This window comes from Urocampus carinirostris, chromosome 4, assembly GCF_059441175.1.
Source record: "Urocampus carinirostris isolate Australia breed hairy pipefish chromosome 4, RoL_Ucar_1.0, whole genome shotgun sequence".
Lineage (NCBI taxonomy): Eukaryota > Metazoa > Chordata > Actinopteri > Syngnathiformes > Syngnathidae > Urocampus > Urocampus carinirostris.
In genome coordinates, this window is record NC_142352.1 from 47,798,274 (window position 1) to 47,812,061 (window position 13,788).

Consider the following 13,788-nt stretch of genomic DNA (forward strand, 5'->3'; position numbering starts at 1 on the left):
ATGTGGACCAAAGAAGAAAGCCGGATGCTCAAGAAGGCAGTTAAAAAATTTGGAGAGGGCAACTGGGCCAAGATTAGGTCTTACTACTCCTTCAAAGACAGGACAAATGTCCATTTGAAAGACAGATGGCGAACAATGAAAAATGTTTCCTTGGCTTAATTGGGTATTAGGTTTGGAGTATTTGTAGGTTAACAAAGTTTTTTGTTTTACCTTTTTTGAGTTTGTTGCTCAATCATGAACGATAAAAAATTGTGAAACATTTTTCTAAATCATTTTTATAGAGGTTTTTTAAATAGAGCTTCAGCTAATCATTGATAAGAAAGGTTTTTTTCAAAGGTTTATTCTATAAAGGTCACAAACACATGGATTGAAGGTGTGTGTTGGGATTGACAAATAAACAGATGCTGCAGTCCAACAATTGGAATCCGTGACAGAAGCGTGAATTTATGTTAAATCATCTTCATTCCTGATGAACTCGCCAACGTCAGCCTGGTGGAACACAACTATGGACATGGGGTCCATTCGCCGACACTCTTGAGTTGTTTTTGCTGCCACTCCAAAGCCCTAAAATAATAAAAACATATTGAGTTCTCTTTATTTTCCAAAGTCATTACTTCACTTGAGGTATAATAAGGACCTTACCAGTGGCACGTCAGCCATGGAGTAGACCACTAAACCTTGGTACTTCATGGTGTTTTCTGTGATCCTCCCAAGACCAGATTTTAGAATATGATTTCCATAGAGGAAGGACTGCTCTGCACCAGGTTTCACCCACACCTTGAACTTTATGAAGACTGAGTGTGTGAGTGCCACATTCTGACAAATTTTGTAAAATATTAACCCACGTGGCATGCAGGTAAATAATGTGTTCATTTTCATGACTTTTGTATTTTCAATCAAACAGAAAACATTAGAAGTAAACACTTGGGAGCTCAAATTTTCCCCGGCTTGAGATGATATGTAGATGTTCGAAATTGCATTGTTCTGTGATTGAAATTATATTATTAGGAAGCCAACTACATACTACACACAAAACGTGCTATGTACATTATTTGGACGAATAGATATCCATTAAAATGTATAATCTCTGACAAAACACAAACATGGCGTATTACCTTGCATTTCCTAGAAATGAGATATTTTTCTCTTCAGAGGCATAGAGCGAATTACCGTAACTTCCGGACTATAAGCCGCCACTTTTTCCTCAAACGTTCAACCCTGCGGCTTATTCAGTAATGCTGCGAATTTATGTAATTTTTCTAACGGCCGCCAGCGGCGCTCGAGTACAAAAGGTAAGATTTAGACCGGTGGGAAATAGCCGCGGCGCTCGAGTACAAAAGGTAAGATTTAGACCGGTGGAAAATATGCGCCAAGGAAGATAGATAGATAGATAGATAGATAGATACTTTGTTCATCCCCGAAGGGAAATTCACATTTCCAGCAGCATCCCTGAGCTGAGAACAATCGAGAACAATCGAAAATAACACGGGAGCTGCTGGAGTGGCTGCCATTCGTGACTGCGCCGGAAGAAAAGATTCAATTTGAATCATTTACAAACAAACAAACAATTGAATCATGTACAAACAAACAAACAAAATATTCATGTTTCAATAAGTGGAGTGTTAATAAAATATTTCTGATACTGATATAACCAGATAAAACTAATTTTAAGTTACTTGTCCAAATGAATGTTGTGACATCTCACCTTTCCCACTCTCTCTCCTGCAGTTGACTTGCTGCTGCTCGCTCCTGAAACTAATACTTACCTCTTTGTGTATTGCCTGCATATGGCGACACCCTCTTTCAGCTTGTCTGTCAGAACCTTGATCTCCTCCTAAAATGCTTAATTACTCGTATGCAATAGTATAACTGTTTCGATAATCGTTCGTTTAAGAACACATAGATTCCCTGTCACAGAACACTATAAGACTCAATATTATAATGAGCGAGTACTTCGATACTATTGTCTTTGGTTCGATACAGTCTTCAGGTACGGCCATTATCACATACTTATGACGCCTGTTATGTAAAAGAAAACAACTCAACCTTTTGAAACTCTAAAAGTACAGCATAGCTAGACACAAACAGACACGTTACTCCCAAGTAAACGTCAGAGGAAACAGCCTATGAAAAAAAGTGACTTTGAGAATGGAATTCTAAAGTTCTCTTATAAGGTAAATAATAATACCTAAATCTGGGGTCGGGTATGTATGGCTCACGAGCCACAAACGGCTCTTTTCATGAGTTCATCTGGCTAAGCGATAAAGTACGGGACATAGTAATGTTCTCTGCAAACATCCCAATTTTTAGCGTATGCGAAGTCGAAGAAAAAAATAAATTTGTTCTGTCCAAAATATAAAGGGGACGTTTCATCTAGAGTTTAGGCTCACGGTCTTTCATCAACATACCCTGTTTTGGCTGTACGTAACGAAGGAATCCTTTATATGGAAGTTCATTAAACAACCTATATTTACTGTTGAGACACTTTATGATTAGAACCCACAGAAAAAAGTGCAGACATGCAAAAACGCCGGCCAGAGCAATTGGATTGGGTGGGCGGTAGGGATGGTCGGATCTCTGCATACATTGCTCACACCCCTAAATACATCCGTATTGTTCTTGTTTGCAGTATTTTGAGATAATTTTACAAAAGAAATCTGCTCACACTGTGTTTGGTGGTTTTGTCTTAAAATATATATGCGGCTCTCCCCCAAAAATGTATATATATATATATATATATATATATATATATATATATATATAGACTGCAACTTCTTGGCATGTGCATAAATTAAATTTGCGTAAACATACCCTCATCATGCAAATTGCAAAAAGAAAGGCACATCAAAAAATCCACCATCACCAACGGGTTCCGAAAAGCCAGTCCGCTGCGTGACGGAGAGGAGGGCACAGAATCAGGAGTGAATGAGAGTTTTAGCGACAGTGACAGCGCGAGTGAGGCTACGGGAGCGTGGGACGACATCTATATGAAAGTTTCTTTCCGACACTGAGGAAGACGACTTTGATTGCTTCAGTTCTAAGGAGGAAGATGAGGACAGTTTACCATGATTTTTACAAGTACGATATGTTTTTTTACCAGACCCGTTTACTGTGTTGCTAGCGTGTTGCTACCATTAACTGCCCTGTCACGGGCACAGCTTGGGATGAAAGTAATATTATTAAAGCTTGGAAAACTCTCGGTGTACAGTCTTTCTTTGTAAATATGTGTAACCATGTATAATATGTATTTGCAACTGTATATTTTTGTAATGTATTTATTTTAGACACTTATTCTGATATGTTTTGCACGGTCTTATAAAAAAGAAGGGGCGTAACAAACGCGGGATGACGGGAAGTGGGGTAAAGGTGAGACCTGTTTGTTGACGCGGCGGACTATAGTGGATATATATTTTTCCCACCCTTACCTTTGGAAATATACACTTTTTTCCTTGGATTACTTTCAACAGGACCCGGACTCTGCAGGTCTGCATCAAACCTTAAGTACCGGTATCATTTTCTGTTCATTTTGCCGGCTGTGATTTTTGGACTGTGTACTTTAATGAAGGACATTCAGTTTCAATCACGGGACTTAGTCGGGTTTGGGTTAATTTTGTGTTCGTGTTACATTTTTTTTAATGTGGGCGCATGCGGCTTATATACAGGGGCGGCTTGTGTAAGTACAAAATCGGTTTTCCTCTAAAAATGTGGTGGGTGCGGCTTATAATCAGGTGCGCACTGTAGTCCGGAATTTACGGTATATACCAATACAATTTTTTGTTTTGTGTTCACACAACTACACCAGGTGGTGGCGCGTTCACAACAAAGACGGAATGGTTTAAGTTGTATTACATTACCAACAAATGCAAGACGAAGTGGTTTTGGTTATATGTTCGCAGTTACATTCCCGAAAAGTGATATAAAAGTGAGATAAAACAAGGTAAATGTGGTTGTAGTAGCGAGGGGATGCATTTCTCGGCATAACACCGGCGCGAGAATTCTTCAGGGCAAGGAGTTGATTTCTCGGATAAACGCATTTTTGTGCGTTAAACCCCATAACGATATGATAGAAAGTAATCCAAAGTGTACGGACGGAACCGAAGACTTATTAAAAAAAAACGTAGTTTTTGTGACCCAACCATAATACCGTAGTGGGTTCAAGAAAACCGTAGTACTTGGCAGGTATGTGTATGAATGGGTCTCTTGACACCGAACATTCTGAGTGGTTGGAAGTCAAAAAACATTCCTAAATGGCTGAGCTATCGCATTTTCAAGTTAACATCCAAATAATGTACACTGACTTATTTGTCTCACAAAAGAAAATGCATGCCACAAGGGTAGAGATCATTGACACAAACCTTTGCATAGGGAGCCAAGAAATCCAAAGCTGTGATGTGGAGCCGAAACATCCTGCTCTTTGTAAACTTTCCAAAACAAGTTCCGATCGCCACAAGTTTGTCCCGGGAAATATTTGTGGATAGTTTGAGAATCTTGTCACTGTGAAAATAATATCATTAAAGGCTTAAAAAGTGGGTTCAGTACAGTCTCACTTGGTTGCTTAACTAATGCATTCTAATGTATTGTGTTGTATCATAAAGAGGTCATATGATGTCCGCTTCAATTCTTATTGATTTTGTCATCTTACCGTACGATACATCTTCATATGTCCAATTAAAGTATGAATTAGAGGTCGAGCGATTATCTGGCTGGCCAAATATCGGGCTGGCCGATTATCGGCACCGATATTTGAGAATTTGACCTATATCGGTATTGGCAATTTTATTCATTTGCAGGCCGATCATTTACGTTTTCTGAAGCAGCCGAGCTGTCTCTTTTGCTTTTACCCACCTCCTCCCCTGCCCACACGCATGTTCAGATTAGACAAGCAACCTGGGGAGGAGCCACTGAAGCAAAAGCTTTTTCAACTCCACAGTGCAACAGCAGCAGCTCTCCTAACTCCCCAGCATGCCAGAGTGTGAATCAAGCTACTGATGATATTTTTTTATTTTTTTAAAATATGTGCCGTGGTATGTTGAAAAAGAAAGTGTGTGATTAAGAGAGTGCAAAAAAGTTGTTAACTTGTTTAAGGAAGCAGGTTCAGGTGGAGATTTATTAACTCCTATTGGCTCAGTGCCAGATTGAAAGAAAGCAGATGGCCTTTATGAGAAACAGGAGTACCCACACTTTTCATTTCTGGAGCTTAGTTGAAATTTCCATTGCTTTTTGTACTTTTTGTTTTAAGTCACTTTAAGTCATGTAAGTTGTATTGAAAATTGTAAAAACAAAAATAAAATCAGGGATCTATTAGTTTTTTTCCGCACTATAGGGCGCACCCCCAAAAATAGTTTTTGGTCCTATATCTTCCATAGATAAGGCGCACCGGATTATAAGGCGCTACAATGGGAACGTCGACAAAACAGTCAGATGATTCAGTCAAACTGATTACCCCCTTAACATTCCCAAAGCTTGCAAAAAAGCAAATACGTGTCGTAGACACGTGCAGATGTGTCCATACGATGTCACTCAAATGCATCATTTCAAATATCATTCGGAAGGTTAATGTCTTGGGATTCAAGAAATGCCAACCATTCCTTAGTTTCTATTTTCCTTTTCGCTCGCAACTTTACTGTGCATATGACAATAAACACTTGGAATTGAGTTTAATTCACTCAACTCATCACAGCAACATCAAGATCGTTCTAAAACAAGATACCGGGAAAATATAAAGCCGCATAGCTCACTTAAGTTCTCACGTTCAATAATGATACGCAATCATGGTCTTCTTACAACTGTGAGTGTAGTAAATCCAGGAGAGTAAAATGTTTACAAATACAGACTAATGAAACATGTTTCTTTATGGCGTAGTTTAGCAAGCTTACTATTCAGTCATCTTTTTCGGGCAATTGCAGGGTTTGTTTTGGCCCTCTAGCCAATCCGAGGCTCCGAATAACTTTAGCCAATAGCGATCGATTCAAATGATGATTGACACATTGGTTAGCCAATGAAACGCCGGTATATAAATCCCAGCATACACCGCGGAGTACTTCACGTTCGGGGGAAAATCGAGTTGCGTAAGTTGCGAGACCTTGCAATTTAATATTGAGCCATATATAAGGCGCACTGTATTATAAGGCGCATGGTCAGCTTTTGAAAAAAATTAAGACTTTAGGTGCGCCTTATAGTGCGGAAAATACGGTACCTTCATACATGTTATTGCAAAACCTAATTTTATTTCTTGCACGGTTCGTTTTTGGTTTCTTTTAGTAAAAGATTAGTCATGTTACCTGTCGTGAAATTCTATTTGTAAAAGGTTTCAGAGAGCTATTGACGTTTTATTTGAATTAACAATCAACATTCTTTGTTACTTTTTGAATTATTAGAAACTTCTTACAGCAATTTTTAAACTTTTACAGCAAATAATTATCGGCTCCAAATAGAGGTAAAATCTAAAACCCGACCCAAAATTCGGGTCGAGCCTGAAATGTCAATCATTAGTTCGGGCTTTGGGTCAGGCTCCTCTCTCGCTGCAGCGCTACTTTTTGTTTTTTAATCCACTGCTGCTCCCATGCAGAAAAAATAAACTCTAGCAAATACCAAGATTGCAGAGTTAGTATGATCCTGTGCATACCCGCAACCAGCAGCAGCGAGCAAGTTTTTGGCGCAGCGGGACGCACGATAGATCACTGAAACCTTGCTCAGTCGAAGCAATCTTGTTCCTAAGTGACAACCTAAACATAAATGATAACCTGCTTTTGTCAATTTAATCATTGTCTGAGGGTAGAATTATTTCATATATTTCATTTGAAAAAAGACCAGGGCACGAGGCTGCAATTTGCAAACCCTAGGCAAGGTCAGGCATCAGAGTCAACCCTTTTATTCTATTCATATTTTGCACAATTTCTAACTTTTATTTGTTTCTTTATGTTTGAAATGTATTGTATTACAATGAGCTATTGCTTTTTATTTAAACACTCTAGTGTTTTTTCTTATTTGAGTCATATGTAATTATTAGTCATTCTTTTTTTACACATGTTCAAGTTTGTTTGGTCATTAATTGTTTTAATAGTGGTCTTAACACATGATTTTTTACCTTAATTATTTCAATTACAAGCGTTGTATTATATCTAGCTAGTTTATATGTCATGTCAAATTTTTCTTTATAGTAGGTCTGTTCTTAGTTAGTGTGATTTTTTTCATTCTAAAAACGTGTTGAAAGAGATACTATTTATTTTGTTTTGATGCTTCTTGAAGCAGGTTGTTATTGTGTGTGTTTTGGTGCAAATATTTGAAATAAAGAATTGTATTCTTTATTCAGTATCTAGTTTGTTCTTTTGCTCTTTTCTCATTTCCTTAAATTTTCCATTTGCATGCTATAGAAATAACTTTCATACATCGTTTCTCATTTATTTGAGCTGCACTGATCTATATAAAGCCTAGTTGGGCTGCAGTATTTCTACGCGCAATTAAGCAAGTGCGCATCAAGATTTCTCTTGGTGTCTGGCTTTCATTTGGGGCCTCAGAGTTATTTTGTTGTAGCAACACATTTATCATGGTCATAAAAATATGTACATTATCTTAACCTTTGTTGTAGCAACACATTTATCATGGTCATAAAAATATGTACATTATCTTAACCTTAAGAATTCTTATGTCGTTTTCATAAGGAAAAATGCTGAAAAGTATACAATCCCGAGTCGTTAAAAATAAAATATGAAATTTCGTGTTCTTTTGGTTCTGAGCACCCTTAGTGTCTTATCGCGCTCCCTTTTCACCAACATCCACATAAAAATATATTTCAGTCATGAAACATTAATTCAGTCAATTAAATAAGTAATAAATAATAAAATGATGAATACATATTTGACTACTGTGTCCTTAAACACGAACTGTTTTATTACAAAGAAAATAATTTATAAAAATCAGTATTACTTTTTTTTAATAGTGATTGGAGAAAATAAATAATTATCAGAATACATCCTAACGTTGTTGCAGAGAACCAAATAGACTACACCTATTCAAGGCAGTGGAGTGTTTCCGACCCTGCGTTGTTCACATTTTTCTTTTGTTTTCCTTTTAGTATTTTTCATCTGGAGTTGTCATCTTATTTAAGCTTATCCTGACTTATATTGAGCCAAAGTTTAAAAAATGATGCAACTTTTGGGGGTGCATGAGCATCCCAAAAACAAGCTTGTTACAGCCATGTTTACGACCACGACTAGTAGTACACAGGTAGGCTTTATACAGTAGCCATATTGTAATGCATCTTTATAGTGTGCTATAATAACCTAATTGTATGTCATGTTTATCGTACGTAGTTGTTCACCGATTGCTGTTACCCGCCTTGATTAGATTTCCCTGTGTAAACCAACACACTTGTTCATCATGTGAAAGTGAGTGCACTCATATTATATTTGAATTGAAAACAAACATTATGTTTCTTTTGTTATTTGAAATGTCCTCATGGCAATTTTTAAACATTTACAGCAAATGTATATCGGCCTCAATTGTCGGTTATCGCCTCCTCCTAATACTAATATTTGGTGTCAACCCTGGAAAATCGGTCGATCCTTAATTCTGACATCACGGTGCGCTATGATGGGACCACAGCAGCAGACAGATAACCATAGATTCGTCAACACAAATAAAACTTCTTTCATATTGGCTACCACCTCTTGGACCTGTTGTCCTCTGGTAGATGCTACGGATCCCTTAAAACAAGGACTAACGGGCTCAGAGACAGTTTCTTCCCCAGAAAAAATACATATGTTGCATGTGTATAGGAAAATAGGTATCATTCTTATTAATCACACAAAACAGTCAAAGAAAAATAACCCTGCGGTTTATTTTGTTTTTGTTGCTGCAAAATGTCATTGCACTTCTAAATGTTATTGCATTATTTTTCAAATATTTTTACAATATTTCAATGTTATTTTGCACAGTCTCCAAGCATTAACTTGTAAGCAAGACTGTAGAAAATCTTACCAATGTATAATTAAAACGAATACCGGTAGTCATATGTTGATAGACTCTCATTTTGGAAATATATTGCACTACTGCAACTGGCTGGCAACCAGTTCAGGGTGACCCCTGCCCGCTGCCTAAAGAGAGCTGGTATGGGCTCCAGCACCCCTGTAAACTTTTTGGACTGTATATTTGTAAGTCACTTTATAGTGATTTGTGTATTAAATCTATTGTTGTCAGGCTATTTGAATGATTGTCATGTAAATGAAAAAAGGTAACCAAAAAGCAAAGGTGCTATCGAAGGGTAATATATAATATGTAGCAGGTTCAACTTCATCTGGTCCCTCATCAATGAGAGGCAGGGTTCGTATACCCTATTCATGGCAAAATACTAGCACTTTTCAGAGACTTTCAAATCCAATTTTCTCCAGTACCATAAAATGAAGAAACCCGGTGTTAATCTTGTAATTTCCATAGCCACAAATATCTGTGATTCATATTTGCAATTTTTAATCTTGCATGTGAATTTGTCAAGACATGTAATTAATACCTCTTGAGTAAACACTACCTTTTTATTAATATATACTGGACTGTCTCAGAAAATTAGAATATTGTGATAAACTTCTTTATTTTCTGTAATGCAATTAAAAAAACAAAAATGTCATACATTCTGGATTCATTACACATCAACTGAACTATTTCAAGCCTTTTATTATTTGAATATTGCTGATTTTGGCTTACAGCTGAAAAAAACTCAAAAATCCTATCTCAAAATATTAGAATACTTCCTCAGACCAAGTAAAAAAATAATTTTATAACAGCAAAACTAAATCAAACATTTGAAAATGTCCATTGATGCACTCAGTACTTGGTTGGGAATCCTTTTGCACGGATTACTGCATCAATCCGGCGTGGCATGGAGGCAATCAGCCTGTGGCATTGCTGAGGTGTTATTGATGCCCAGGATGCTTCGATAGCGGCCTTCAGCTCATTTGCATTTGTAGGTCTGGTGTCTTTCATCTTCTTCTTAACTATACCCCACAAATTCTCGATGGGGTTCAGGTCAGGGGAATTAGCAGGCCAATCAAGGACAGTGATGCCATGGTCAGTGCACCAGTTACTGGTGGTTTTGGCACTATGGGCAGGTGCCAGATCATGCTGGAAAATGAAATCCTCATCTCCATAGAGCTTTTCAGCAGATGGAAGCATGTAGTGCTCTAAAATCTCTTGGTACACAGTTGCATTTACTCTGGACTTGATGAAACACAGTGGACCAACACCAGCAGCTGACATGGCTCCCCAAACCATTGCTGACTGTGGGAACTCCACACTGGATTTCAAGCAACTTGGATTTTGCTCCTCTCCAGCCTTTCTCCAGACTCTGGCGCCTTGACTTCCAAATGAAATGCAAAACTTGCTTTCGTCTGAAAAGAGGACTTTGGACCACTCTGCAACTGTCCAGTGCTTCTTCTCCATAGCCCAAGTCAGACGCTTCTTCCGTTGTCTTGAGTTCAGAAGTGGCTTGACCATGGGAATACGGCTATTGTAGCCCATTTCCCGGACATGTCTGTGAACTGTGGCTTTTGATACCTGGACTCCAGCTTCAGCCCACTGTCTTTGAAGCTCCCTCAAATTCTGGAAGCGGCTCTTCTTCACAATTTTGTTAAGGCTGCGGTCATCTCTCTTGGTTGTGCAGCGTTTACGGCCACATTTTTCCCTTCCAACAGACTTTTTGTGGATATGCTTTGAAACTGCACTCTGTGAACAGCCTGCTCTTTGAGAAATTTCTTTTTGTGTCTTACCTTCCTGATGGAGGGTATCAATGATGGTCCTCTGGACAGCAGTCAGATCAGCAGTGATTTAGTTTACTGAACTGAGTGTTTTTAAGGCTCAGGAAACCCTCGCAAGGTGTTTCGAGTTAATTAGATGATTCAGGTGATTAGTTGAATAGCCTACTTGTATACTTTTTCATGATATTCTAATATTTTGAGATAGGATTTTTGAGTTTTCTTAAGCTGTAAACCAAATTCAGCAATATTCAAATAATAAAAGGCTTGAAATAGTTCAGTTGATGTGTAATGAATCCAGAATGTATGACATTTTTGTTTTTTTAATTGCATTACAGAAAATAAAGAAGTTTATCACAATATTCTAATTTTCTGAGACAGTCCAGTATATATATATATATATATATATATATATGTACACACACCGGAGCCATATCCCCCTATTGGGAGATGGCTATTTTATTTTATTGATTTACCAAAGATTCACCCAAAAATAATTTGATTTTTATTTTATTAATGGCACATAATAAATATCCATAATTTATATTAATCCTTGCACATATACACATAGTGCCCTGTTTAGGTGTAGCATGCATCTGTGCCATAGGGGGATGACGCTTCATAAGAAAATGCCATACAAACTAATGCCAGCTGCCATTAATCACAAGGGAAGAAATACAATGACAAAGGTAAGCCACCAGAGAGCAGTGTCGGCCTCATTTTAACCAGCCTCGATTAGGAACATGGCGAAAAATTTCAAGCATTTAAAAGTGATTCACTCATAATTCAAGCATTCTTTTTATCCTTGAAACATAACATTAAAATCAATTTTCAATTTTGCAAGCACCCTTGCGAACCCAGTAGAGGACCTTTGTTCCTAATCAGGTCTGCGGGGATGCTTAATATTCATAGGAGGAGACTCAAAACCCACTTTTTAAAAAAGGCTTTTACTGACTTAATTTATCTTTTGTTTAACATCTAATCCTTTACAGCAACATATATAATGTTTTATTTCACATTTCAAATGATTTGTTTTCCAGTTACTTTTATTTAAAGTTTTATCCTATAGTGTTTCCTCATTTGAGTGGCCCAACTGGTAGGATGTGGTCCAATGGCTGAAATCCTAAGGCCATCTGCAGGGATGTGATTTGACCAAAGTGAAATTATCTGAAAATTAGCGGGGGGGGGGGGGGGGGGGGGGGGGGTGGTGATTGCTAGCTGGGGGGGGGGGGGGGGGGGGGCCAGGTAGGACCAGGGCAGTAAAAAGTACAATAAGTATAGGCCCTACAGTAAAGTGTTGGTGTAATGTACACATGAAAATCTATTATTGTAATTGTTAAATATTTATGGCCATTTTTATTACGTTATAATATTTTCGAAAAAAATGGGAAAACTGTCAAATAAATTTGAAAAGTTTACCACCTACCTCAAAATTCACGACTCTATCAGCAACTGGTACAGGTTGTTGGGGTGGATCACGTCTCTTTATTACCGCTTCCGATTGTGATGTCAATAAGGGATGGAGGCCGTAAAGTTTTGGAGTTTACGTTTGGGCACCGAAACTTCCAGCGATGGAATAATTTGTCGTTCTTGACTGGAGTTCTTTCACGTGTTTTTTGCTCTTTGCGTGACTTTCAAGAGCTTTGAAACCTCTCCCACCATAGTCGATGGTATCATGACACCAAATGCAAAGTGCTTTCCCGGCACGATCGATCTTCCGAATAAAGTCATTGAACAAATTCGTCACAGTCTTCTTTCCAACATTCGTAGATAATTCCTTCTCCAACCAGTCCCATCGAAACTTGTTTTTTACAATCTTATCAATTTCTTTAGCTCGCGGAGCATCTTTGCGTTCGATCACGGACATCTTTCTTTAAACACCCGGCAAAAACGTGTGAGAAATGAACAATGGCACACTCCTATAACAAGCGCGTTTATTGGTCAACACGAGACTTCAACCAATCGCAAGTACGTTTCATTTCAGTTACGGAAACACTCAAATGGCATGCTGTCGAGACGAAATCGTTTTTTTTTACCAATTAAAACACCGGAAATTTTAAAATTTTATTTTTGGAGATAAAAAAAGCGGAATTCCGCGAATTAGCGGAAAAATCACATCCCTGCATCTGCTGCTATTCCGATCTGTGTGGCTTAAGCCTCCCTCGGGTCCCTTTCCTCACATGGTTAGTCTGTGCTTTGCCATCATCATATTTTAGTTATATTACTATGTATTTAGATTTATTATTGTATAAACCCGTTGTGTTTATTTGTGTATTAAGTGTTTTGGGTTGTTGGAAGGGGATAAAGGAAGGGATTTTATCGTCTAATTGTAATGTTTTTTTTTGAATGTTTTTAAAAGCACTTTGAGTGGCAATTTATTGCCTGAAAAGTGCGCTAAAAATAGATTTGATTTGAATAAAAACTTATTAAATGGATAAGAATTGTCCTTATTGCAATCGATAACTGAACATTGTTTAAAAGGCAGATCATAATAATTTTGCTGGTTTAAGATTAGGAGACTATGCACATGATATTACAAGATTGTTCGTGATTGATTTACCTCATGTAATAAACGCGCTCTTTGTGAAGCCTGAAGCAATATGTCCCGTCCGGTCTGTCCACGAGAAGCTTTATATTATTTCCAATACTGTTAAAAAGAATAAACACAACAATTCACGTGTGTTAGCTTATCGTGCTAAATCCACGTAGCTTCTTACACGGATCAAAAATATATTTTTATACTTACTATTTCGAAAGCTTCTCAAAAAATATTTTTGTCTCTTCGTCTGTCAGTGGCCTCATTTTGGTCAAATAAAATAAAATATTTGGAAACAACTACTAAATAGCCCACGAGTACATACAACGCGTGGATCAACAAGGAAGTGATCGCACTTCAAAACGGAAGTCGAAACGATTTCACAACATTGTACTTCCTGATGTTTTTTTTCCATTCTCGTTTATACCATTCAAGTCGACAGTGGCGTCTACTGAGACAATCTAACCAACGCGCGGTAGGTACATTAAATATGGACTGAGTTCATTT

At 37.7% G+C, this 13,788-nt stretch overlaps 3 protein-coding genes across 3 annotated transcripts in view; 2 read left to right on the forward strand and 1 right to left on the reverse strand.

Moving 5' to 3' along the window:
• Positions 1-597, forward strand: part of LOC148368047 (telomeric repeat-binding factor 2-like) — a 30,940-nt gene extending 30,343 nt beyond the window's left edge. The window contains exon 12 of the mRNA XM_088334751.1: positions 1-597. Within this exon, the coding sequence (XP_088190877.1) occupies positions 1-159 (159 nt within the window). The 3' untranslated portion in view covers positions 160-597.
• On the reverse strand, positions 319-13,658 carry nip7 (NIP7 nucleolar pre-rRNA processing protein). Its single transcript, XM_088334752.1, has 5 exons — positions 13,492-13,658; positions 13,306-13,392; positions 4,356-4,494; positions 643-783; positions 319-564 (listed from the first exon to the last, which is right to left on the reverse strand). Exons 1-5 carry the CDS (start codon positions 13,545-13,547, stop codon positions 445-447), a joined length of 543 nt encoding a protein of 180 aa, XP_088190878.1. The 5' UTR covers positions 13,548-13,658; the 3' UTR covers positions 319-444.
• The window catches only part of LOC148368049 (CDC42 small effector protein 2-like), a 14,919-nt gene continuing 14,754 nt past the window's right edge, over positions 13,624-13,788 (forward strand). Inside the window, exon 1 of the mRNA XM_088334754.1 lies at positions 13,624-13,756. The gene's annotated coding sequence lies outside the window, so the exon portion shown is untranslated. The remainder of the gene's footprint in view (positions 13,757-13,788) is intronic.

Bases quoted from the DNA above. Each gene is read 5' to 3' on its own strand.
- nip7 (XM_088334752.1), bottom strand. From the start codon at position 13,547: ATGAGGCCACTGACAGACGAAGAGACAAAAATATTTTTTGAGAAGCTT. The intron at 13,393-13,491 runs GTAAGTATAAAA...TCTTTTTAACAG, and splicing joins TTTGAGAAGCTTTCGAAATA to TATTGGAAATAATATAAAGC. The intron at 565-642 runs GTAAGGTCCTTA...TTATTATTTTAG, and splicing joins CCATGGCTGACGTGCCACTG to GGCTTTGGAGTGGCAGCAAA.